General features: G+C 41.1%; 1 protein-coding gene and 1 long non-coding RNA gene across 3 annotated transcripts; one reads left to right on the plus strand and one right to left on the minus strand.

Moving 5' to 3' along the window:
- Positions 1-4,694: 4,694 nt before the first annotated feature.
- On the minus strand, positions 4,695-22,523 carry ELAC1 (elaC ribonuclease Z 1). Of its 2 annotated transcripts, XM_007197249.3 has the most exons (5): positions 22,408-22,514; positions 20,676-20,924; positions 16,444-16,608; positions 10,562-11,029; positions 4,695-9,074 (listed from the first exon to the last, which is right to left on the minus strand). In XM_007197249.3, the coding sequence occupies exons 3-5, from the start codon at positions 16,598-16,600 to the stop codon at positions 8,608-8,610; spliced, it is 1,092 nt and encodes a 363-aa protein (XP_007197311.1). In that variant the 5' UTR covers positions 16,601-16,608; positions 20,676-20,924; positions 22,408-22,514; the 3' UTR covers positions 4,695-8,607. The 2 variants fall into 2 exon arrangements, with proteins under 2 accessions (XP_007197311.1, XP_007197310.1); XM_007197248.2 differs by lacking the exon at positions 20,676-20,924 and having other exon boundaries at positions 22,408-22,523.
- LOC130704655 (uncharacterized) lies at positions 22,081-23,683 on the plus strand. The gene is made up of 2 exons (XR_009005099.1): positions 22,081-22,713; positions 23,191-23,683. It is a non-coding gene; the product is annotated as an uncharacterized LOC130704655 (long non-coding RNA).
- The last annotated feature ends 4,039 nt before the right edge of the window (positions 23,684-27,722 follow it).

Below are 27,722 nucleotides of genomic sequence, written 5' to 3' on the forward strand. Positions count from 1 at the left end.
TTAAATTTTACCAAAGAAAATTTTGTACCTATGTAGATTATTTTACCACTTTCTCCCATTTTTTAAAATTGGGGGTATAGTTGATTTACAATGTTGTGTTAGTTTTTCTGTACAATGAAGTGAATCAGCTATATGTATATCTATATCCCCTCCCTCTTGGACCTCCCTCTCCCCCACCCCATCCCACCCACCTGGGTCACCAGAGAGCACTGAGCTGAGCTCCCTGTGCTATACAGCAGGTTCCCAGTAGCTATCTATTTTACACATGGTAGTGTATTTATGTCAAACCTAATCTCCCAGTTCGTCCCACCTCCCCTTCCCCCTACCCACCGTGTCCACATGTCCGTTCTCTACGTCTGCATCTCTATTCCTGCCCTGCAAATAGGTTCATCTGTACCATTTTTCTAGATTCCACATATATGCGTTAATATACGATATTTGTTTTTCTCTTTCTGACTTACTTCACTCTGTATGACAGTCTCTAGGTCCATCCACACCTCTAAAAATGACCCAATTTCGTTCCTTTTTATGTCTGAGTAATATTCCATTGTATATATGCACCACATCTTCTTTATCCATTCCTGTCGATGGATTTAGGTTGCTTCCACGTTCTGGCTATTGTAAATAGTGCTGCAATGAACATTGGGGTGCATGTGTCTTTTTGAATTATGGTTTTCTCTGGGTATATGCCCAGTAGTTTTTGTTAATGTGGTGAATAATATCAATTTTCAAATGTTAAACAAAACTGCCATTCTTAAATAAACTCCCTTTGTCAAATGTCTTATTCTTTTTACATGTCACTGGATTCAATTAGCTAATTATTTTCTTAAGAGTTTTTGTGAGAGAAATTAGCCTGTAATTTTCCTATCTTTTGATGTCCTTAAGTTTTAGCATCAAGGTTATGCTGACCTTAGAAAATGAGTTAGGAAATGTTCCCTCTTTTTCTGTTTCCTGCAGGTGTCTGTGGAAGAAAGGTATATTTCTTCCTTAATTGTTTAGAATGATTCACTAGCGAAACCATCTGGGCCTGGAGTTTTGTTTTTTTATAAGAAGGGTTTAATCACAAATTCAGTTTCCTTAATAAATAGAAAATGTGAATAGTCCTATATTTTTCTTGTGTCAGTTCTAGCAAATTGTGTTTTTTAAGGAAGCTGTTTTAGTAATTTACTTTAAAATTAAAGTTATTTATATCATCTTCTTTTAACTTATTAAAAGATCTGTAGCCATGTCTCATTTTGCATTCCTGATATAAGTATGTTGTAAAAAATACTTTTAATAATCTATCATTGGATCAACTGATGAATGGATAAATAAAATGTGGTATGTCTACACAATAAAATATTATTTGGCCATAAAAAGGATGAAGTAGTGATACAAGCTACAACTTGGATACATCTTGAGAACATTAAGCTAAGTGAAAAAAGCCAGTCACAAAGGACCACATATTATATGATTCAATTTGTATGAAATGTCCAGAATAGACAAATCTATTGAGACAGAAAGTAGATTAGTAGGTAAAAGTAGATTAGTGGTAGAAAGTAGCTTAGGGCCATGGGGTTTGGGAAGAAAGTGAGAGTGACTACCAAAGGGTAGAGAGTTTCTTTTGGGGATAATTGAAAGGTTCTAAAATTGATAGTGGTGATAGTTGCACGACCCCATGAATATATGAAAACCCATTGAATTGTATGGTATGTGAATTATATCTCAATAAAGTAATTAAAATCTATCATTGGACAGATTAGCTACTCCTTGATCTGAACTTGGTTAGATCCTCCTTCAGTTTTATTCAAAGCAACACATTGGAAACTACCCAACTTGAAAAGAATTTGTTACCCAGTCATTCATGTTTTCACCCCAATACCAATAATTCGATTATTCCCTTCTTTGGTATCCTGGAGCATTGCACAATTGAACCAGTAAGACACTTTGCCTATGCTAGTTCTCAGAAAGATTGATTTTAGGAAATATTTCATATGAAAGCATGCCTGTATACCCTTAGAAAAGTTTTTGCATATCTCCAAGGGTACAGGTACCCTAGTTTGAAGACCACGTGCGGTAGGTGATACTACCTTTCAGTGTAGGTGTGGGGGGGAGAAAATCAATCCCAGTCCAGTAGCTACTAGCTGTGTGAAGATGTGTTCCACGCAAGACCCTTTGTAAGCCAGTTAGGAACAACACTTGGATTGCTGCCCCAGATGCCCCAGACATGGATATGTCTACAAGGTCAACTCCAGTCCAGGATGTTTGATGGAGATATGGTGTCATTCAGACAAGCCTATGATCTGGAAGCCACAACAATGAGGAGAACAACCTAGACAAAATAGCCTTGGTTACATTTCGTGACACTGAACTCAGTGTTGCTTAGCTCTACCTGAGTCTGCCTGAATAGTTTCTGGCAGTTACAGGGGGATTTATATAGCTGGGAAACTTGATCCTTCGCCTTTCCCCTTTTACTTTTTTGTGGGCGAATTTAATCTTTGTACCTGCTATGTCTGCTGAGTATGATTAGCATGCTGACATCAGAGCAACAGTGTTTCTCAGCTAGCTTTATTTAGGAGCAGAAATATTCTTTACTTTGGATAAACTTAGGCACCCCCTTCAACCTCCTTATCCTCGACGTGATAGCTTTTTAATCCTTAAAAATATGTCTGTCGAGGGCACCTAAATATCTGTGTCCAGGTGTCAGCTAGAGTTACCCTGTCCTTTAAGATATATGTGAAATTGGCTCAACCCTCTATTACCTCCCCATTCCATGGGTTATGTAAAGGTCAGTGCCCTCCTAACAATCTTCTGAAAATTCCTGGGAGACTTAGGTTCTTGTGGTCACCTCTGACTCTGCTCCTTCTGAACCGTATTAGTTTGGGATTGTCTCATTCTTTCACTCCTGCTGTTCTTTTCCCACCCAGGTCAACGCAGTCATGGAACTCAGAACTTGTTCTAGTTTGGTGGTGTGAAGTGTTGAGGAGAGATCCCCAAATCCTATGTGTCCAGCAGACTTCAAAGAAAGTTTGTGAGAAATAGAGGGACTTACTTTCAAGCAACGCAGCCACGATAAAATTGAACATCAGACCTCTGTGTTCTTAAGGTTCTTCCACCATCTCCCTACCCTGCATGGGGCGCCAGACTCCCACATGGGGCTTGGCCTTCTCCCCTCATTCTTTATACCTTTGTTCTGAGTTTCCTATGCATAGTGAAGGCCAACATCCCACTTTCTCAGGCAGAGAAACTCCTTTTTCCAGCCCTTTCCCTGAGTCTAGGTTATCTGTCTGCATATCTTAGGACACCAAGCTAAAGCTTTAGAATTAGTATTTATAAAGATTTGCCTCATTTTAAGGTCAGAGGCAACCATTCTCTTCCTCCCTATTTTTAGTTCAGAGATTAAGGGTAGGGATTTTTGCCTTATTTGTTTTTAACATTAATCAGGAAAAATTCCTAGGAGAACAAGGTATTGCATCTTAATAGAATAACAGGATGGCAAGGAAAATTGAACCAGTCACCATTCCTTATTGAATGCCTAATTTGTTCCAGGGGCTGAGCTAGGCGCTAGGGCACAAAGGGTGACAAAATCAGACACAGTTCTGCTCTTGTGAAGCTTACAGTGCTAGTGGGAAAGAGAAACATCAACTGAATATTCACAGGAACAAAATGAAAATCTGAAGTGACAGGCAACAGGGATGTGGGGTGCCGGTACTGTTGAGAGTCACACGCGCCCTAGTGGGGAAGTCTGGGAAGGCTTCCAGGAGCACGTGACTGCAGAGCTGGGAGCAGAAGGGCCAGCAAGGGTTAACCTGGGGAGAGGAGGAAGAGCGCTCCAGGCTGATGGAGCAGGGTCCAGGCCGAGCGAGCAGTCCATGCCAAGACTGTGCACCAACACGAGCCTCTGACAAAGGACTAAAGGCCCACGTGGCCAGGGCTGCACAAACGAGTGGCGCTGCGCAGTAAGATTAGCTTGGAGGGGAGGGCAAGGCAAGAACGTTAAAATCTGCGCGCTAGGCTCAGATCTGCATTTTGAAAAAAAATCTCTCTGTGGTATGGAGAATGGATCGGAATGTTAAAGAGTCTTGAAAGGAACTGTTAACTGCCTGGAGCACCCATCTGGAGACACCAACTGACAGAATTATTTGGAGCAGGGTCTTATCTATGTTTATGTGTTTTAATGTAATTTTTAAACTAAATGACACACACATACACGCATAAGTAGTTCCAAATACCAAACAGTACTAGGGCTCTTAGGCTTATAGAAAACAGTCCTCTGCGTGTCCCTCCCCATGTCCCTTGCACCTGCCGCTATGAATCCTCCACTCTTATTCACCCAGTATTTACTGCCACCTGCCCCTTTTTAAAAAACATAATATGGTTAAAGCGCTCTTTATTTTTTACTTCGTACTATGGAAGAAAAGAATTTCTCACTCTTACCCATGTCCCACCGCACCCCCCTTAAACTCTATTCTTATCCTGCCAAAGAGTGAACATCACCAGCGTTTCCTTTTTATTCTCCCCATATAAAAAAAAAAAAATACTGACTCATTCGGTACCTAAAAAAATCCATCGGTCAGTAAGGACAGAATCAATACATTTCACCATAAATTTATATCTTTGTGAAGCAAAAGTTACCTTCACTGTTACATGTCATGAACATATTTGAAGCAGGAAGGATTTTTACCCCTTTAAGAAAGAACGGTCAGATTTTAAGGTGGCATAAGAATATTCAAGGAAATCACAGTTGAATTATATGTGGTGGTTGAAAGACATAATAAAGTTACTTTCACCAGAAGGCAAAAATAATCTTTATAAGACAAATGTCTTGGAAATGTTAGAAAAGTCATTAATTGATGATATTCAATATCATCTGTCAATGGAGTAGTGAAACAGGCCTCTCCCATGCTGCTGTGGTTTGAGCTAGAAAACAAGTGGGAGATTCTTACCCAGAGTCCAAAACAATAAGTCAGATGTTTTGACCTTCAGAGAAATCAATCCTAAGGAAATACTCAGAGATACAAAGATTTATGCCCAAGAATATTCATGATAGTATTATTTATAATAATGGAAAACAATCTCAATGCCCCAAAAGTAGGAAAACAGATAAATTATATTACCTCTATAGAATGGAATAATATAAAATCATTAAATTCATGCTTTCAAAGAACAGTTAATACTGTGAGGAAATGTTCATGTTAAGTGAGAAAAACAGTTGAGGTCAACCTACATGTAAAAATATGCATGTGTGTAAAATACATAGATCTATAAGCATGTTTAAATATAAAATATTTATACACACCTCAATTTTTCAAAGTGCATAAATAAAGACAGCTTTTTCTCCTCATGTGTTCTACCACTCATATACTTCAGAATCACCTGGGGGTGGTTTTTTAAAAATGCAGATTCTTGGGTTCCACCCCAGACCTACTGAATTAAGAGTCTTCGGAATCAGAGCCCAAGGATCTCTGGCTACCTATGCACCCTTGTCCACCTAACCTTGAGTTATACTGACTCACATCTGTTTAAGGATCACTGGACGAAAGCGGTAGCGCTCTGGATGCTGGAATTATGAGTAACCATCTTCTTTTCTTGAATCTTTAAAAATAATTAACTACTGAGCATATGCTGCTTTTATGTTTAAACGTTTATTAAAAGTATATTAATGAGGCATGGGTATTTGAAAACAGAGATGATTTGGGGTGTATTTGGGCAAGTCTAAATACCTTTTGAGAAACAGAAAGTGCATATTTATTTAAAATAAGCAAGAACCTATGAATTCCTGACAATTGGAAAGTCAGTTTAAGACAAAGAAAATACTATACTCGGTGTAGATATGGAACTTATTACTTCAATAAATTGTGCAGCTAAAAATTATAAATATAATACTTTTCATAAGTATTAAGAAACAGCATTTCTCAGTGTTCCAAGATGCTCCTTGGCAAAAGAGGATTCAGTGATCAAATAAATTTGGGGAACACCACATATTCTAATCCCATCTGGAGTCACATAACCATGAACAAATTACAAGCTCTAGGAAGTCCAATTTAAGATTCACTCTTAATTCTAGCTCCACAAATTCTTAGAATGTGTTCTACCATTAAGAACAAATTCTAGGCCAGAAGAGAGTCCAGGAAAGAAGTCTCACCATGAACTGATACCCTACACTTAGTCCAACATATCAATTTGTTCCACATTCCCATGTTCTCTGAGGGCTTAGCCCACACATATTAATAGGGCCTGATTCTAAAGGCTTGAGCTCAAGTCAGCTCTCAAGAAATGCTCAGGAACAGCAAAATTGAGTGGTAGGCTACAGAAACACTTGAAGGAACTGCATGTTTACTTTGGTTTACCTATCAGTCTTTAGCACTTAGACAGTGAGCCTGAAATTTTGTCTTATATTCATTTATGTACTCCCAACACAGTGAATGTGGTACCACCAATCAGGCAGCTAAAATTTTTGGACAAATACAGTCATAAAATGGGCTAGGCACAGGTTCTGAACTTTAGGTCATAAATTTTGTGCATTCATGACATCAAAGCCTCATTTCGTTGAATAAATATTTCTGAGTGCATACTACAGGTGGGTATTTCCAAGAATGCAGAGGTGACTAAGATACAATCTTTACCCACAAGAGCTCCAGGCATTAGAGGTACTAGTACTAGCCATTCCCTCTTGTACAGGTTTGGGCACACCATTGGTATCTAATAAATGCTTGTTTGAATTGAGTTCAGAAATCAAGATACACTTGAAGTCTGGTCAACTTTGGTACTTTGGCAGGCCGGGAGCCTGGAGTGGGGCTGAATCAGACCATTCTGGAGACTGCTTCAGAATGACTGAGATATTGAGTAACTAGACCCATCTTGATTATCACTACTCTAGGGATTCCAGACCCATCCAGGAGTCAGTTTTTACTAGAAAAGCCCCAGAACCCAAAGGAATTTAATAGTATACACCATGACAGTATTTCTGAATAAGTGTACAATAAACTCTTAGGTTCTTGAGATGTTAATAGATAGTATACAGTGAAATATGACTCAGAAAGGGGTTCAATAGAGTTGACAGGCCTCTGTACTTTAGGACTTTATGCCTTGAAGCAATGTGCTATGCTCCTTTTATACACTGTCTTATTTAATTTTTTCCCTGTCTTATTTTTCAGTGAGAATTTTTCACTGTCTTATTCTTATTTTTCCCATTTTTAGAGATGAGCAAGCTAAAGCTCAGAGAGTAAGTAATCCGCTCCAGAGCACACAGGGACCATCATGAGGTAAAGAATGGGACTCTGAAATCAGGTCTTTCTGGCACCAAAGACTGGCTGGTGATCCCTGAAGCAGTGCTGTTTTTAATGTATTCGTGGGCACTAGAACTCTGCCAGAGGGACACATAGCATACAGTTTGGGTCTCCCAAACTGATTTGATTAGGGAATCCTTTTGACTGAATCAGTACTTGAGACTACCTTTCCATTAACACATTTTGAGAAATATTGTGGGCAAATGACTCAGAGATACCCCATGAAAGACAGAAGGGAGGTGGAAGGCAACTCAGGAAGAAAAGCTATTCTAGAAAGAACATTTACTAAAATTGTGCTCAAAGAATGATTTATTGGAAAGTGTAAACGCAAGTTGGACAGGTATCATTTTTTAACCTACAGATTCATAAGCTCCAGCTCATAGCTCATTTCTGACAAATAATATTTGATATGACATTCCAATTCCAACATATTCACTTAGCTAGCTTTTTAGGATTTGTCGTAGAATTTGACTTACCTCGTAGTTCAACTCAGGATGTCACTAATTTTTATAAAGTATATTCACAGTGGGAGTATAAGTTTTAACTTGCTGTGTATCTCAGCAGGCCTGCAATATGCATTTTGGGATGAGATAATTCTTCACTGTTTAGGACTGACCAAACTTTGTAGGATCTAGCATCCTGGCCCCTACTGACTAAATACCAGTAGTAACCCCCCTTAGTTTTGACAAGAGACATCCCCACAATTTCAAAACTCCATCTAAGGGAGAGTATCACCTCCAACTGAGAACCACAGGTTTAAAGCAAACTGGAAAGTTCAGTAAGATATTAATTGGAGGATAAACACCTCACCTGACTCTGCATTCAGTATTCAAGCAAAGAATTCAAGACTTAACGTGCCAGCTTCAATCCTTCATATCCAATGTCTCATTACATTTCTCTCTATTCTGTTAATAACATGAACAGATTCCACACAAACTGCCAAAATACCATTTTTAGCCAGGAGGGCCAAGCCCTGCTACTGCTTTGCCAACAACAGCAATAAAGCCGGGCAGAAGCGAAGCCCAGGACTGCATGGCGTATTGGCTACCCTCTGAGGCAGCAGCCACAAAACATGTACACCTGAACAGTCTATCATGTTGTCACGTGTGGACTTGAAGAAGGATTCTGGTTTTATTCTTTTTAAAGTGATTTATTATCACAAAGCTTGCTCCCTTCTCAATGCTGAGTTAGTTCAGCAATGCAGCTCCATCCTTGTTAGGACTGTTAGGACCCAAATAATTTTAGACCAAAACGACGACGACGACAACAACAACAAACTTGACTGTTGGTTCAGTAACATATTCACAGACACATCAGGATGCATTCAGGAACGCTGGCTTCATTTCTTGATTGGAATGCCAATCACCATAAAATCTTCTGCTAGAGTCACTTCTTGGAGATCTAACACTGATTCAGCTTGCTTTTTAAGCTCTACGATCCCATCTGTTTCTCCTTCTCTGGCCAAGGCAACTGGTTTGTACCTCTGACTGAAGTGAGTCAGAACGAGCCTCTTTGCTTGGCACAGCTTTGCAAATGCTGCTGCCATGTGTGGCGTGCTGTGGCCGTGTTCCTTTGCTTTGTCCATCTGGGTGTCATCCAGCGTTGCTTCGTGGATCAACAGGTCTGCTTCAAAGCACAGCTTCACTCCTCCATCATCCACAACCCCAGAACAGTCACCCAAAATGCAGATTTTTCTTCCAACAATAGGCTTTTTTAAGACATCTTGGGGAGAAATTGTAACTCCATTTTCCAGAACAACAGAAATTCCATTTTTCAGCTTCCCATAGGCAGGACCTGGCGGAACACCTAATGACAGAGGCAGATAACATCATGTCATGGGAATGGCATTTACGACTTGTTAAGAGAGTCTGTTTCAACAGCACAGCAAATAGCAAATGGAAAAGGCATCCAATTCTTTTCATAATTGTTATAAATATTTTATTACTTGTGGAAAACTGGAATATTTATACATTTTTAAAAGTTCACTGTTGGCTATTGATATTAGCAATGCCCGAGTACTTAAAATATTTCCAAGCACACGTGTCAGATGAGTTTTAAGCTCTTAAGTCCCACTAAAACCTTATTACAGTCAAGATAACAGCCTTGATTCTCTGCTGTGCATGGGAATAACATTATTTGAAAGTGCTGTATTTAATAAGCTCATCTTTGGGTAAAATTAAAGAGCCCATTTAAATGACAAGGTACCAACAAACTAACATAATAAAAAAAAACTGTTAGAGGGGATTGTCTGGGTCACAAGATCAAGCAGAATTTCAGGCAGTTATAAATAATCAATCTTCTTTGTAGATAGGGGCAGTTCCATGTTTACCAAACTGGGCTTAAATCTCATATTAATCGAGAATAACACCTGATCATCACTCTGGGCAACACATACAAACAAACAGAATGTGTTCAGTACTTCCAACATAGATCATGTTTAAAGTTTCCCAATACAACAGTATTCTCACAGGTTTTTAGACAATAAAAATACCTTTGGCCTAAGGCACTTTTCCTCATTACTTAGCATTTTCTTTTAGTTGGGAAAGAAAGAAGGCATTGTGTAAATAAAGAAAAGACACACAAAAAACCATCACCATCACCATGTTTTCACAGGCTCTGTTGTAGCCATGCCAAGGAAGGTGGTATGCTGGAGGAATGATGTACCCGGACACTGCTTTGGGAGAGGCGCTGAAGAACTCTCACACATGATGGCCTAGCATGGAGGAGGTATGAAGCCTTTGATGGGCCCCAAGCCAATCTTTGAATGCTTGCTTCCGAGCGTGATGAACCCAGGTATATAAAACTGGTTAAGGCAGTGTTCTAAACACCAAATTAACTTAATCAAGGTTGATTGACCAGGCAAAGTCAATAAAAAAGGAAAACCCAGAAAGCAGTTGGTTGGAGTTGCAAGGTTAAGAACTATGGCAAAAAGTCTCTGGCCAAAGATGTCATTGAAAACATATTTCAAAAAGATGACATGAAAAAATAAAAGCCTAGACCTGAGACAACAGGTCTACTCCACCAACCAAGATAGTAAAAGCTGAAGATAAGACAGATCAAGAATGTGCATTTAGGGAGCTGAAGAGAGAATTCAGATAGATACTTGGTTTTTGCTCTGTATAGCATATTTTGGCCCCAAGAATTTCCCTTAATAAACAAACTTTGGGCAAAGGAAGTAAGTAGAGAAAATGTCAGTTTTAGGCCTGGGAGACAAGAAAAGGTTTCTATGACACTTCTAACTGCTTTGGTTAACAACAACTAGACTGACGAGAAAGGAAAAAAAAAACACTTACCAAGATCTTTCAGTTTCTGTGCATTGAGTTTACCTGGGCGTTTCTTCTCCACAACTGAAAATCCAAAGGAGGGTATTCGATGAAAGAGGCGAAATGCTTTCACAACAAACTGTTCATCATCAACCAGGAGGTATGAGTTTTCTTCTGAGTCTAACAGGATAGTTCTTCCCTGTCCGTCTTTGGGAGGGTTGTCTGCTTTATTCACGTGCACAAATTCTTTCAGTTCTTCTGTAGGACACTGATCCGCTGTAGGCACCAGCTCATGGACCACATAAGGGAAGACCAACTCCGTGTGAGAAAGTTCCATGGTTTGCCAGATAAAGTCTCGAAGCCCTGCAGGGCCATAGATTTCGATCGGCTGTTTGGTGACCGTGGAGCCGCTCTGCAGGCTGATTGTGCAGAGGAGGCCAGGAAGGCCAAAGAAATGGTCTCCATGAAGATGCGTGATGAAGATCTTAGTAATTCTCCCTTTTGATTGAGGCAGAGAAATAAATTTGGGAATTTTTCAGAAATAAAACCCATACAAAGCTACTTGAAACATGCATAACAACTTACATAGAAAGCAATAAAATGAATTTAGAAATTCTACTTATCACCATAAACTTATTTCTTTATATTCTTCTACATGATTCTAGAAGTAAGAAAGACAGGTATTATTATTTCACTAGATGGTTTTAATAAGATATAACTTTTTTTCATAAAACATCTTCAAATTACAGTGTTACAGTTTTAAGAGTATTTTCCTACACATCCTCTTACTGAAAAAAAAAAAAAAAGGAAAAAGTGTACCAAAATGATTCACATAAGTAACCAGATAGGCCACAAGTGTTAAAAACATCTGGCAGTTACACTGCCCCCTACTGCTCCCTCTGAGAACAGCAAATATGAACAGTACTTCCAGCATAAAAATGTTCCCCTGGCTCCAACGGACTGGACCAGTGCCTGAATTCAAAATTGCCTTTTAAGGACTCCACACTGGACAGAGATTAACTAACCAAGCCAGAGCCTGCTTGTCTGGGTGAGGCTGAAGAGGGAGAAAAAGGAAGGGGGATGAGGGAGGGAGAGGAAAGGAAGGAGGGAGAAGGAGGGAGGTGGAAAGGGAGTGGGGTGAAGAACCGAGGGGGAGGAAGTGGGCAATAGATGCAGAGTGCAGTTTAGAGGGTAGATCCCCCATGGTGCTATGTAAAGGCATGTGGGCCCCTCCCTTTCTCTCAATCTGAACTAATACAACAGCTCTTCCAGTGCATACTGACTTAGGTTGTAACTTGATTTAGCCATTGGTAAACTGAATTTACTCCTGGTATGTGGCAGGATGCCACATCAACATTTTTCTCAGATGCACCACAAGGCCTTTTAAAAGCAACAATCACAATTAACACATTTTTAGCATAACAGTGGCTTCCAGTCCTAGCTCATTGCCCACCCATTTCAAACATTTGATACCATAAAAGAACAGGAACAGTTTATCGATGCCATAAAAGAACAGGAATAGTTTACTGTGATGGGATTTGTCCTGTGACCTCTAGGTAACAGTGTTCTCCAAGCAAGTGTTCCCAGTGTTACTACACCAAGCCAGGCCCCTGTGGCAGAGAATAGACTGGGCAGAGGCTGATCTTGAACCTTGAAAATCGCCAGGAGGCACGCTAGAAGTTTCCTCAACATGCTCCTTTTTGTTTTCTCTTTTTAGTCCTCGTTTTTGCAGTTTTTTGACTTCTGGAACCCTTTCCTTTCCCCCTTCCTGCTGTCTGGGCTGCCAACACACCCCCAAGTGTGACCTGAGGACTCAACAGACAAAAATACTACAACAGTTGTTGAGTCTCACGCTGACCTCAAAACTGCCAAATCAGACTTTCTGGGCCTCTCCCTATCTACTGCAAAACACAGCCAAAACTGAACACCAAAACAATCTGTGAACTCAAAGTAAGTGAGATAAATTAAGTAAGAAAAGGTACTTCCCACAGATATCACAGTTTCAGGGAAGACAAACATTTCATTTTTCAAGAAAGTTGATTTCAGAGGGAGAAGGAATGGCAACCGCAATTATCAAAGGTAAGAGGAAGCTATCAAATGAAAAAAGAAACATGCGTGAGTTCCCTTTCACTTAAGATCACGAAAGTTACCAGGGAAAATGTCATCCATATAGGACTAAGCATCCTCTAAGGGATAATGCAGTGATATTTACTGCCGTAGGAAAACGTCTGCAATACATCGTTCATACGTAATATTCAGTTGAAAAAAAGCAGATCACACCAAGTATAGTTTGATTCCATTTATGCAAAATTATACACAAACACACACACAAATACACCTACACCATTACCATGTCTACATGTATAGAAAATTCACCAAAGAGAGGGGGATTTAGGCTTTTCTTATTTATATTTTTCTGCTTTGTTTGAACTTTTACAATGAGCATGTATACTTATTATAATCATTTTTAAAATTATACTTTCATAATACTTTTTGTAATCATTTTTGAGGAAAAAAGGCTTAAGCTCACTCTTTAAAATTATGAAAAAAATAGATATGGCAAACCTACACTTTTTAATTAGATGCTTGCATATTAGGACCAAGGAAACTTGCAAGAAGTATATCTAGAGAAACAGAAAATACTCCCTTATGAAACCCATAAAACATTATTACCCCAGGAGGTAGTATAAGCTCAAAGGGCTTCAATGACTCCAATAGTGATAGGTCCCTATTGGGTTACTGAGAGAAACCAAGATGCATGGAGGGTGCTGCATTCCAGGTTGAGACTGAGGCTTTTGAAGCCCTAGAGTGTCTCAGCTACTGTTCTGGGATTACCATATCACCCTCCTCTCTGAGGCCAGGAAATTTTTTCTTAAGTCAACAAAAATTTTGTAACCTAAAGGTTCCCTTAGATTTTATTTTATTATTATTACTATTTTTTGCCAAACTTTTATTTTAAAAAGCTCGAGCTTTGTGAACTGTTTACAAAAATATATGAAATAGCTGTAAAATATAAAACACTAGAGAAAGGTATTGTGGCAGATAGAGTTAAGGTAGTACATGGGTACCAACATGGCCCCTGCCTCCTGCTGTTCATATCCTTCTATAATCCCTTCCCCTTGAGTGTGGGTGGGACTGGGGACTTACTCCTAATCGGTAAAATACAGCACAAGGATGCAATACGATTATGTCATTTACAGGACTCCATCTTGCTGGCAGACTTGCTCTGGAGTCTCTCTGCCTTGCTGGCAGTAATCGAGCAAGCTACCCTGAAGCAGAAACCCCCATGACGAGGAACTATAGGAGGCCTCTAGTTGCTGCAGGCAGCCTCAGTCCTACAACTACAAGGATTCTGCCGACAACCTGAGTGAGCATTAAAAACAGATTCTTCCCCTAGTGGATGAGAGCGCAGCCCTGGCCAAGACCTGGATTGCAGCCTAGTGAGACCCTGAAGCAGAGAATCCAGCTAAGCCAGGCCCGAACTCCCTGACCCACAGAAACTATGAGATAATAAATGCAAATAACCCACTAAATTTATAATCTGCTATGCAGCATTAGATAACTGATACAGGTACTAAATAAAAAGTGAAGACTTACCCTATACCCAAACCTCTTAACACAACAGTTACTTGTTTCTATTTTAATCACCCTGCCACCTTAACCCCTACTCTCTAAAATGTTAAATATTACAGCCTCCACTCTGGAATGTGGAGGCATGTTCTCGTGAAAGGAACCCCTGTGTGATCCAAGGGAAGTAAAGCATAATACCTGCTCTGACCTCAGGGTTTCAACATAAGACAGTACATAATTAGGGTTGAACTGTGTACACCTCAAGGCCACGTGTCCCAAGTGATATGCATTAGTCCCTTCTTCCAACAGCTCTTTTCCTAACTCCCAATCTTGGTCTGGGACATCATCACCTGTAACTTGTAATAATTCTTCACTTCTTCACATACTAGACATTTACTCAGTCACCACCTCCTGTTGGCTCTATAAGTATCTCTTTGAGTCTCTCATCTTCATCCTTATCCCTACTTCCTGCTTCAACATCTTCATCTCTCTCTCTCTCTCAGGTGAATGCCACTGCCTTGGAACTGGTCTCCTGATGCCAGTCTCTCTCTCCCAATATATTTGCCGTTGGAAAACTGTCCTAAAACACAAATCAGACCATGTCATTGCTCGGCTTAAAATTTTTTAATGATTCCTTGTTGCCGATAGAATAATAAGGTCCAGATACCTTAGAATACCACAGGAGTCCTCATAGTCTGCCCTTACTTACTTCCTTAAGCATTCTTATCTCTCATCTATCCAGCCAAGTACTCAAAGTTCTGGATAGCTTAATATTCCCCAAACATGTCATTTCTCTCCTAGAAACTCTTGCTCACTTTGTTGTCTGTTCCTTGAAGGTCCATCCCTACTCCTCTCCCCAGAGAAACTTCTATTCATCTCCTACATCCTAGCTCAACTGTTACCATCTCTAGGTTGCTTTCCCTGAACACACAGATACAGTTAGTGTCCCCCTCCTTAGTGCTTCAAAAGTAGTTAGAGAACACCTCCATTATTCTTACTTATCAAATTACACCATGACTGTTTGCATGTCAGTTTTCACCACTAGACCAAGGAATCCTTGGATGATAGAACTATACTTCCTTTAGTCATCAAATGCTAGGTACTGTGACGAGTGGTAGGAATTTCAATAACTACCATTTACCAAGACCTAACAAGTGAGAGGCACTGTACTAAGTGCTGAACATCTTATTCATGCATTAACTGAACAGATATTACTAGGCATCTACTAGGTATGTAAGTGATCACCGAGTTTACTTTATTGTACAGGGAAATACACAGTGACCACAGAAACAACTATTTAAATAGCATAATTTTAGATACCGAGGATGCTAAGAAGTTAATAAAAATAGCACAAAACAGTAGAATGCCTGGGGTGAGGAGACATTACTTAACCCCGGAGGTTCAGCCTTTGAGAAGACAGCATTTGAGCTAAGATTTAACTGATGAGAAGGAGACAAGCACACAGAGAAGGGATTATTATATACAATTCTCACAACACCCCTTCTACGTCGAGTTTTTAACCCCATTTTCAAGGTGAGGAAAGCAAAGCTTAAGGTGGCTGATCTGCTAAGGTAATAAGCCGAGACACAGCTGGGACTGGAACCCTGGTCTGCCTGACTCTGGGCCAAGGCTCTGGCGGACACTGTACTCTTCAGTCTGCCGGTGCCAAGCTCACCCTGTTCCCTATGGCTGGAATGCCCTTCTTCTCCCCAGCCCAGGGAACCCTTCCTCCTCCTTTAACAACTCACAGGTCACCTTCTCTGAGAATGACCCCAAGGGGAAAAGAACATTTCACTCCCCAGAACATCTACCACCCTTTGTATTCTCTCATGATACTTACACCTAGCTCCTGGTGGACCGTAAGTATGTTCCTTTGCTTGGGCAGTGTCTATTTAATATGTCTGATGTAACCCACTCCATCCTCCATGCCCTAAGCCTATAGAAATCCTTGCTCTCAACATTTACAGGAAGAATGAAAAGTAAACACATAAATAAGGAAGGAAGGGAGGAAGGGAGGGAGGGAGGGAGGGAGGAAGGAAGGAAGGAAGGAAGGGAGGAAGGAAGGGAGGAAGGAAGGGAGGAAGAAAGGAAGAAAGGAAGGAAGGAAGGGAGGGAGGGAGGAAGGAAGGAAGGAAAGAAGGAAGGAAGGAAGGAAAGAAGGAAGAAAGATAGTTTAGTGGGTGTGGCCAGATACCCCAGCACCTTCCAAGTATTGCCAGGGCTCCAGCACTGAAATGGGGTGCAACTGTCAGGGCTGTTTCTAAGCAAAAGGCCCAAGGAAAGCCAAGAAAATGAAGCAGAACAAGAGACAGCCTTAATGAGAGAGCTGAATGCACACTAACCTGCTTTAAGTTGGCTTTTCATAAGCTGTGTCTGGGTTCCCTCCCCACAGTCAAAGAGCCAGCACTCGCCTTCACACCGAAGGACCAGAGCAGAGGCACCCCGGGTTGGGGATGGGTATGCTGCGCCTGTCCCCAGAAATGTCACATCCATAGACATCTTCCACCCTGGAACGAGAAGATCCCTTAGGGATTATTACACATCACTGCTCAAAATCACCAAAAACAGGTTCTTGTGAGTTTTACTATTACCTATGTTTTGGTTATTAAGAATAGTTTGCATTCCTGTTCTCTAATAGTTTTCCACAGAAATCTGAAGAAAGATTTTAGTAACTCTTAATCAGTTAAAACCACAAATTACCAAACTTTGTATGACTGCTCACACAAACAAAAATAAATTTTAAAAAAGCCAAACCCAGTCAATTAATAACTATAATTGAATTCCAACTATATGAGATTCTGGAAAAGGCAAAACTATGGGAATGGACACAGTGGTTTGACTCTACAAGGTGGGTACTATATCATCATCCCCATTTTAGAGATGGGGAAGCTGAGGCACAGAGCGGTAGTGACTTGCCTAGGGTCCCATGGCTAGTAAGTGGCAGAGCTGGGATTCAGACACCAGGACACTAGCTCCAGGGCAACTCTATCATGTCACCTTCTGTCTTAAGCATTCCTTATGTTGTAGCTTTATTATCCATAACAAAGGTCCAGGTGACACCTTAATTTCAGATGTCTAGCCTCCAGAATTGTGCAAGAATAAATTTCTGTTGTTTAAAAAAAAAAAAAGACAGTGGTTTGGGGGAAGGGAGGGAGGGATGAATAGGTAGAGCACACGGGATTTTTAGGACATGGGATTTAGCACATGGGATTTTTTAGCAAAACTATTCTATATGATGCAGTAAACACAGACACACGTCATTGTACATTGGTCAAAACCCATAGAATATACAATACAGAGTGAATGAACCCTAATGTAAACTTCAGTTAACAATAATGTAGCAGGGAACCAGATCTCACATGCATGCTGCAACTAAGAGTTCACATGCCACAACTAAGGAGCCCACGAGCTGCAACTAAGACCCAGTGCAACCAAATAAATAAATAAATAAATAAATAAATATTTTAAAAAAGAATGTATCAATATTGGCTCATCACTACCACACTAATGTAAGATGTTAATATTAGTGGAAATTGGGGGGAGGCGTGGGTATATAAGAACTCTGTACTTTCTCCTTATTAATTTTTTAAAAAAGTCTTTCTAATAAATAAACAACTCTAGTGAGATTCTGGGCAAGAGCTGGAATTTAATTATGCTCACTAAGTGATATCTCTGGTGCCCATGGTGAGCAGCCCTTTCTCTGAACCATCATAAACCACAGCAATGCTCTACAACACTCTACAGTAATGCTAATACCACACAGTAATGCTGAGTGAATGTCTCACTCCCCTAATAATAGAGTCCATGAGGGGTTAGCACCTGGGCTTCTGCTCGTGTAAGTGATCAGCAATAACCTGTTGAGTGTGTAGATTCCTGCCAACTCCTGAGATCTCTTTTTCCTTTTACTACTTTTGGGCACATCTATCTCTGATATACTTCTGTGATAGGAGACATGCATCAAATAAAATAAGCACAAACTCAAACTTGTATATCGATATAAACAATTATAGAGCATCCACACTGATGACAGGGAAGAAAACAAACATATAAGTTTAAGAAAAACTACTAAAACAAGAAAATTGGACAGCAAGCTGGATAAATATATCATCTATAGGGAAAAAAAATCTATCAAAAACTTTTCTCAGTCCTAGCAATAACCAGATAAAAATAAAAATAAGGAAAAAACCCCTCAGTCACAAGAGAAATAGAAGCCTTATAAAATAACTAGAAAGTTAATAGGAAAGGAATAGACCGTAAAAGACCCAAAAAGAGATACACATTAGCTTCCCTGATAGGAAGATTTACTATCACAGAAATGTCTATCTTTTCATAATTAATGTATATATATTTAATGTAAATTCTATCAGATTTCCAGCGGGATTTATCTTGGAACAAAAGCAACCCAAAGATCACATGGAAGAAAAAATACATGTCTGAGAATGGGCAAGAAAAGTACACAAAGCATTGAGTAGTGACTTAACTTTTCTAGATATTAACACATACTACACTAATCAGGCATAAAGAAAACAGAATAATATTGGCACAAAAATAGAGGTGACAGAGAAGGGACAGTCCAGAAATAAACCCAGGTACGTACAGAAATCAATATACAACAAAAGTGTAAAAAGGGTGGCTTTTTTAATGAACAACACTGACGTAATTGGCTATTTCTGCAGAAAAAAGAAAGCAAGATTCTTATTTTGCATTGTATATAAAAATACATTCCATATGGTTTAGAAATATAAATGTGAAAGGTCCAAAAAAATATGTTCAAAAAATTACGAGAATATGTATATAACTTTGGGGATGAGAAAGCCCTTACTGGCAAGACATGAAACCCAGAAAATTTTTAAGACGACATTTTTACTACACTTTCATATATCAAGATTCTTAAAGTCAAAGGACCAAAAAAAACACCTGGAGAAAACTGTACTGTATGATAAAGGGTTAATGCCCCTAAGAAATGGTCCAAGTAAATGCATTAATAAAAACAAAAAAACTGATAAAATAAAAAAATAAGCAATGAATATACACAGGAAATTCACAGTAGAAATCCAAACGGCCAATAAGCATGAAAAGTGCTCAGTCACCCAGTAGTTAGAAGAAATGCAAATTAAAGAAAAAGAGACATTATTTTCCACACATCAGCTGGCAAATATTAATGCTATCCAGTGCTGACCAAGACAAGGGAAAATGGGTACCTGCATTTTACTAGTGGTGTTAGTATGAATTGCTATTATGTTTTGGGAGAGTAATCTGGCAATATATATTACCAATAATAATGATGCTGCTAATAGCAACATACTTTAACCCAGCAATCCCATTTTTGGGAATCGACCTTACAGAAATAAAGGATCTGTGTACAATGATGTTTATTGTGCTACTTTTAAGGTGGCTAAAATTTGGAAACCATCTGAATATATATATATACATATATATACACATATATATGTGTATATATATATATATATCAATAGGGAAACAACTGAATATTTTATTGTATATTCATATCATGAACTATTTATTCTACAGTTCAGTCAGGTCTGTAACTCTTGTCCTGAAGGGATGACAATGAGAAAAGTTACAGATGGCTATGGCATAATCTCATTTTTATAACAATGCCCAAACCCCTACATTATACAAGACAGTCTGGTGAGGAAGGATATACACCATATTGCTAATATTGGTTATCTCAGGGGTGATTAAAATGATGGTGGTGATAGTGGAGATTATTAACTTTTCTTTTAAATCTCTGAATTGTTTTTCGTTGCAATAAGCAGCATTTCATTTATTTATTTTAAATTTATATTTAATTTACTTAATTTATATTTTATATTTAATTTACTTAATATTGATGATTTTTAAGAAATGTGTCATAATGCTGAACATGCTCTTCTAACTACATATCACCTGATCTCCCTTTCCATTTGGGGATACAGTCACCTCACACAGCAGGTGGGTGGTACATCTCTCCACCCCCCACACAAGCCTTTAGGTTATTGCTAGTGTCCTTTCCATGTGTCACTGCACATTTTCACCTCCAAGATCAAGACTTCCTCTGATAATATTTGCAGAGGCTTTCTTATTGGATTGCAGTTTGCAAGAGGCGGAAGAATACACAGAATGTAGAAAGTTGAAAATTTAAGGTAATAAATGCAGAAAGTATAATAGAATATAATCACTTTGCATGTGTAACAAATAATAGATCTAAGCCAGTGGTACAGAACCCTGGAGAGTATGAGAGTATTAGAATCACCTAGAGAGCTTTTAAAACATATCAATGATTGGGCTCCATCCCAGAACAATTAAACAGGAAATTCTGCAAGAGACCTGTGTTTTAGAATTAAAAAAAAAAAATTCTTCCCCTGTGATTCTAACATGCAGTCAGTTTTGAGAACCACTTAGTGAAAGGCTAATGGAGAACTATAATGGATGGATCAGGCTGACGTGAGCTCACTAGTCAACTAGTCAATCTTTTTTTAAAAAAAACTTTTGTCATGAAAAATTTCAAACACAGATTAGTATAATGCACTGTCACATACCCATCACCGAGCTTCAACAATTATCAACTCACGGTCAATCCTGTTTCATCTTTATCCCTCACCCATCGTCTAAGAACACTTGACAAGTGGTATTATTGGGTACTTCCATCAGGGAGCACACGCTGTCTGGCTGTCTCTCTTTTTCTGACGTTAACGGCCACTAATGATCATTTCCAGGATCAATGATTTCATTAGGGGTTGCCAAGGTGATATTCTCTCATTCCTTCTGTAGTTATTAGCTGGCATCCTTCTGTAATTCCCTGATCAATTAGTTAGTCACCCTGCAATACAATTTGTACGGAAAAGGTCCAGTGATCAATCCTGACACCACAAAGAGAGACAAGACCTAATCCAACTCCTGATGCGATGTAATATGAAGTACACAGTAATTTAGGAGGTTTTTCTTGCCAAAAAGTATAACCTGCATCTGGAAAAGGCTGTCATCTAAATACCAGTTTATTAAAGGACACCACAGGGATGGAAAAAGCAAATTTCAGTATGTAAGAAACATTACAGGACAAATGACTTGGCTTCTTCAACAAGTGAAATACAAGGAAAAACAATAATAAAGAGGAAGGAGATGAAGAGATATGAGCCATCAACAAAGTGTAGCATGTGTAGCTTGTTTGACTCCTGATTTGGACAACCAGATAATGGGAGGAATAAAAAGAGACAATAGGGGATATGTAAACGTTCACTGGATAGATGGTAACATGAAATTCTTACGAGATTGATAATGGTTTTATATTTAAGGAGTTACTGTGTTCTGTAAACAAACAAGTATTTAATGGATGAAATGGTACATTTAGATTTACTTTAGAATAATCCAGTGGGGGTGAAGGTACCAGATGAAACTGATTGATTGTGAGTTGGTACACGAGTTGGTACATTCAGTACACGATTCTATTTTGGTATATATTTGAAAGTTTCCATAACAAAAAGTTGAAAAACAAGCCAAATAATCAACTCTTCCACTAGGTCGGAAGTAATCAGAAGTTAATTTATTTAATCAGTGGTGCATGTTTTGTGACATGCACCATTCTAAGCACTAGGAAATAAGTGACCAAACCAGATTTTGAACCCTGTCTTTTTGGACAAAAAAAAAAAAAAAAAAAAACCCAGTCGATTGCTTTCTCATGACTATGATCCACTTTGGAGGAAGTGCACATTCCGGGCGAGAACACAGCACACGATCGATCGGCAGTACTGTCACTTGACACTCGGGGCCAGTGGTTCTCAGTCCCGGCTCCATATCACAAACACCTGGTGATTCTGGGGCCTCAGCACTTGGAAGGCTTCCCAGAAGATTCTAAAGGCTGCCGGGTTCAGAACGAGTTTCTAGGCAGGCAGTGCCAGCCCTGCAATCACCCAGTGGTGCAGGCACGGCAGATACTGCCAGCCTCCATTTTAGAGATGAATAAAGCGTGGCCCGCGAGATAAAGTGAGCGGCCAAGGCCGAGCCAGGGCCAGAGGCCAGGTCTCCAACCGTTGGCCAGCCCAGCCTCTCCTCCAAGTCAGCATCAGTGTAGCAAAAGGAGGGGTGGGCGTCGGCAGGAGCGCCGGGCGACTGAGGCCCCCGTCTTGGGGTGGGGGTGGACGAGGCGCGTCCTCGCTCCCCGGCGCTCCCGGGCCTGGGTCCTCTGCTCCGGTCCCGGCCCGCGAGTCCGCAGGAAGCGCGCCCTCAGCCCGCTCGGCGGGCGCGTGGGAGGCCTCGGCGGCGCAGACCCTGGCCCGCCCCCCTCCGGCGCGCCCTGCCCCACTCACCCACTCCCCGAGACCCGCGGCAAGAGCCGAGGGAGGCGCAGGCCCGCAGCGAGGCCCAGCCGTCCACGGGGAGACGACGCGCGCGGGCGGAAGTGCGCCGCCGGCCGTGCCCGCGTGAGGCCGCTCTAGGAGGCGCCGGAGGTCCGCGCTCGGTGGTTCCCGCCGGAGCTCAAGCGTGCCTGGAGGTTGGGCAGCGGCCCTGGGCACCTGCTCTGTCCTGCAGTGGGACTCCCTCTCTTTCACTCGCCCGCACCAGCGCGCTGGGTTCGATGGTGGCGGTAACCCGTGAGGACCAGAGCCCCCAAGGTGAAAAACGTCTACTGTTCAGCTTTTTGTTTTCCGTGTAATGTTTTCAAACAAGAGTGTTCTCCCAGATGCTTTGCTCTGGCATATCTTTGTGTAAAGTCTGTTCTTTCGTGGGGATGAATCGTTCTATCTTAATCACTAAATCTGAAAGTGTAAGCTTGCGCTGCCTTAGAATCAGAGTTCATAGCAGCGTTACTATAGATCCTGAGTCTCCGCTCCATTTCACTTTGCTATTCTAGGGATACAGCGGAATGTTTGCTGAAAATCTGAAGCTGCCTGTGCTGTGGGAATGTTTGCTGAAAATCTGAAGCGGCCTGTGCTGTGTACGCACGAGCGTCGCAGGTGTGTTCACTTAGTGAACGCACAGCATAGCCTGCTGGACGCGCGAGTGAAGAGCCGGGGCCTAAACTGCATGTAGTGACTGCAAACCACGGGGAAAACACTCATTGATTTAAATCCCAATTTTCAAAATTTCAGGCTTGGGACTTCCCTGGTGGCGCAGTGGTTAAGATTCCCCCTGCCAATGCAGGGGACATGGGTTCGAGACCTGGTCCGGGAGGATCCCACATGCTGAAGAGCAGCTAAGCCCATGTGCCACAACTACTGAGCCTGCACTCTAGAGCCTACGAGCCACAACTACTGAGCCCACGTGCCACAACTACTGAAGCCCGTGCAGCTAGAGCCTGTGCTCTGCAACGAGAAGCCACCACAAGAAGCCTGCACACCGCAACGAAGACCCAACGCAGGCAAAAAAAATAATAATAATTTAAAAATTTCATGCTCATATGTAGTGCTAGATGCACTGGCATTTGCTCACATGCTCAAAGTGGTCAAAGTATCCAACAGCTTCATAACAGGAATAGAAGTGCTGTGGATGTGAGGTTTTTAAAACTACCTGGATAGGGGGTTCAAGATCCCGTTCTCCCCCTGACCCCGACTGCTTTGCTCAATAAACCATTAGATCATTTACTTTTGGGCCTCTTCAAAGCTTTTATTTATTCAAGTGTTAATTGAGCTCCGACTTTGTGGATAGTATTATTTTTGATGCTGAGAGAGTTTTTTAAGTATGTCATGGTCCCTGGTTTTAGGAGCATACACTGAGGTTGGGAAAAGAGGTATCAGGAAGCCACTAACAGTATGAGGGAACAAAAGAGAAGCCAAAAGGAGTGATAAGACGATAGAAATAGGGAGATCACTCAGTTAAGAAAGGGTTAGGGAAAACCCTGGCAGTCCAGTGCTTAGGACCCTGTGCTTTCACTGCCGAGGGGTCCCACAAGCTGCGCTGGGTGCCCCCCACCCCCCCAAAAAAGAAACAGTTAGACTTGAACTGGTTCTTGTAGGATGGTTGAGACTTGGATTAGTGTTTTGGAAATGGAAAAATAAGGTGGATTTGTTTGTGTGGGGACTGGTTTAGCAAAGTATTAAAAACTGGACCTTTAACGTTATTTATTCTGACACTTGCCTAGCTAAGAAGTGCTCAGGAAGACACATTCTACAGCTAGGTCTCGATCACAACTCAGCTAGGGCTTCCCCACAGCGGAACCCTCCATAGATCTGCCCACTCCAGAGGTTCCTGGCTGGTTCCTGCCACCCACCTCCCATACCCCAATCAAGGTTTCTTACAACTCCTCAGAGGTTCTTATAGCTTTAGAGAATACTGGATAGTGCTTTTTGTTCATTTTTAAAACTTTATGGGAAATTTTTAACATACACAAAAGTTGAGAAAATGTTCAATGAACCATTATGTGTAATCGTCACTCATCTTCAACAGTTAGTAACACCTGGTCCAATTTGTTTCACCTAGAACCCCTGCCCCTCCAAAGGCGACAAAAAGCCCTGGATTATTTTCATTTCCAGGCACAGTATCATTTTTTCCATAAACACTTCTAAAACATTTAAGGATCTTTTCTTTTTTAAAACATATCATCTCTGTATAATGATGGTGGACAGTTCAGTATATAAATATAAATATAAAGATAAGGACTTTAAAAAGTGCAACCATAATATCATTATCATACAAAGACAATAATTGTTAACATCATCAAATATACAGTCACTGTTCAAATTTTCCTGATCATCTCATAACTTTTTGCAGCTCGTTTGTTCTAGTCATAAAATCAAAATATAAAATAAAAAATTCAAAACTCTCTTTAAAAACTTAGCTACAGGGAGATTGGTTCAAGATGGCGGAGTAGAAGGACGTGCTCTCACTCCCTCTTGCGAGAGCACCGAAATCACAACTAACTGCTGAACAATCATCGACAGGAAGACACTGGAACTCACCAAAAAAGATACCCCACATCCAAAGACAAAGGAGAAGCCACAATGAGATGGTAGGAGGGGCGCAATCACAATAAAATCAAATCCCATAACTGCTGGGTGGGTGACTCACAGACTGGAGAACACTTATACCACAGAAGTCCACCCACTGGAGTGAAGGTTCTGAGCCCCACGTCAGGCTTCCCAACCTGGGGGTCCGGCAATGGGATGAGGAATTCCTAGAGAATCAGATTTTGAAGGCTAGCAGGATTTGATTACAGGACTTTGACAGGACTGGGGGAAACAGAGATTCCACTCTTGGAGGGCACACACAAAGTAGTGTGTGCATTGGGACCCAGGGGAAGGAGCAGTGACCCCAGGGGAGACTGAACCAGACCTACCTGCTAGTGTTGGAGGGTCTCCTGCAGAGGCGGGGGGTGGGGGGTGGCTGTGGCTCACTGTGGGGACAAGGACACGGGCAGCAGAAGTTCTGGGAAGTACTCCTTGGCATGAGCCCTTCCGGAGTCTGCCATTAGCCTCACCAAAGAGCCCGGGTAGGCTCCAGTGTTGGGTCCCCTCAGGCCAAACAACCAACAGGGAGGGAACCCAGCCCCACCCATCAGCAGACAAGCGGATTAAAGTTTTACTGAGCTCTGCCCACCAGAGCAACAGCCAGCTCTACCCACCACCAGTCCCTCCCATCAGGAAACTGGCACAAGCCTCTTAGATAGCCTCATCCACCAGAGGGCAGACAGCAGAAGCAAGAAGAACTACAATCCTGCAGCCTGTGGAACAAAAACCACATTCACAGAAAGATAGACAAGATGAAAAGGCAGAGGGCTAGGTACCAGATGAAGGAACAAGATAAAACCCCAGTAAAACAACTAAATGAAGTGGAGATAGGCAACCTTCCAGAAAAAGAATTCAGAATAATGATAGTGAAGATGATCCAGGACCGCCGAAAAAGAATGGAGGCAAAGATCGAGAAGGTGCAAGAAATGTTTAACAAAGACCTAGAAGAATTAAAGAACAAACAAACAGAGATGAACAATACAATAACTGAAATGGAAAATACACTAGAAGGAATCTATAGCAGAATAACTGAGGCAGAAGAACGGAGCAGAATAAAGAAAAAAGAATGAAAAGAAATGAAGACAGCCTAAGAGACCTCTGGGACAATATTAAATGCAACAACATTTGCATTACAGGGGTCCCAGAAGGAGAAGAGAGAGAGAAAGGACCCAAGAAAATCTTTGAAGAGATTATAGTCAAAAACTTCCCTAACATGGGAAAGGAAATAGCCACCCAAGTCCAGGAAGCACAGAGATAGACCCACGGAAAACATCATTCTCAATGGTGAAAAACTGAAAGCATTTCCTCTAAGATCAGGAACAACACAAGGATGTCCACTGTCACCACTATTATTCAACATAGTTTTGGAAGTCCTAGCCATGGCAATCAGAGAAGAAAAAGAAATAAAAGGAATACAAATTGGAAAAGAAGAAGTAAAACTGTCACTGTTTGCAGATGACATGATACTATACATAAATAATCCTATTCTGTGATTATGTGAGAGAATACCTTTGGTCTTAGGAAATGCACACAGAAGTACTTAGGAGTAAAGGGGCATCATGTCTGCAATTTATTCTTAAATCATTCAGCAAATAAATATTTATATAGTGAGAGAGAAAGAGAGAATGACGAAACTAATAGAGCAAAATGTAAACAATTGGTGAATCTCGGTAAAGGCGCTTGGGAGTTCTTTGCACTGTTCTTGCAACATTTCTATAAGTTTGAAATTATATCTATATTAAAGAATAATAACAATGAAAAGGAGGGAGTGATCAACTGTGACAAATGATGCTTACGGATCTAGTAAAATTAAAATAAAAGTGTGACCTTTGAATTTGGCAGTGTGTAGGTTTCTGTGGATGCTGGCTATGAAGGCCTGATTGCAGAGGTTCAAGAGCAAGTGGAAGGAGAAGGATGGAAGTCAGGAAGTATAGAGGAAGTACTGAAGGGTTTTGATTTAAAGAATAGTGACTTGGGGCAATAGCTGGAGGGGAAGAAGAGTCAAGAGTCCTCGGGCCCCAGTCAGCATGACAGTGATCCAATAGAGGGAAAATGGATGATGCAGAGAGGGGAGAATTAATGAGCAAGGCCCTTAAGCAGGTGAGAGGAGATGGTACCTCATGCCCAAGTGGGGGGCGGGTCCTGGCTGACAGGAGTGTGGCCCATTCCTAAGCACGTGGGTGCAGATGCAGGTTGCCACTGCCCTCCAGCCAAAGAGCACCAGGAACACAGCTGTAACTGTGACCAAGTTGGGTTTCTCACTCACTGCAGCCGGGGAGAGTGCACACATGGGGAACTCTGGGGTGTCCGTATGAGTGTGTTAGGAAGCACCTATTACAGGATTCGGGGTTTCGTTGGGTAGTTTTGCAGAGGGCCCATGGAAGCCGGGGTTCACTCTGGATTGGGTGCTGTCAGGAAGCGGGGACACACCTATGATTATCTCAATAAACCTTTTCTATAGGGAATGCAGACTAGAGTGAGGCTAGAACTGTAATTGGTAAAGTCTTGTAGTCAAGCATATTAGCCAGGATGTGGGGGCAGGGGGGAGGGCGCTAGGGAGGTTATTTCTGTGGTTTGGACGATGCTCAGGTTTGTCCGTGTGTAGACGTGATGGTGGAGTAGCCTTGTTTTGGTCTTGATCTGTTGTGGTCAGAGTGGCCTTGTCTGATGTCGATGTT

The sequence above is a fragment of the Balaenoptera acutorostrata genome, chromosome 13 (genome assembly GCF_949987535.1).
Source record: "Balaenoptera acutorostrata chromosome 13, mBalAcu1.1, whole genome shotgun sequence".
Classification (NCBI taxonomy): Eukaryota; Metazoa; Chordata; class Mammalia; order Artiodactyla; family Balaenopteridae; genus Balaenoptera; species Balaenoptera acutorostrata.

Bases quoted from the DNA above. Each gene is read 5' to 3' on its own strand.
- ELAC1 (XM_007197248.2), bottom strand. From the start codon at position 16,600: ATGTCTATGGATGTGACATTTCTGGGGACAGGCGCAGCATACCCATCC. The intron at 11,030-16,443 runs GTTAGTGTGCAT...CTCAATCAAAAG, and splicing joins GAAAAGCCAACTTAAAGCAG to GGAGAATTACTAAGATCTTC. The intron at 9,075-10,561 runs GTAAGTGTTTTT...CTCTGTCATTAG, and splicing joins ACAGAAACTGAAAGATCTTG to GTGTTCCGCCAGGTCCTGCC.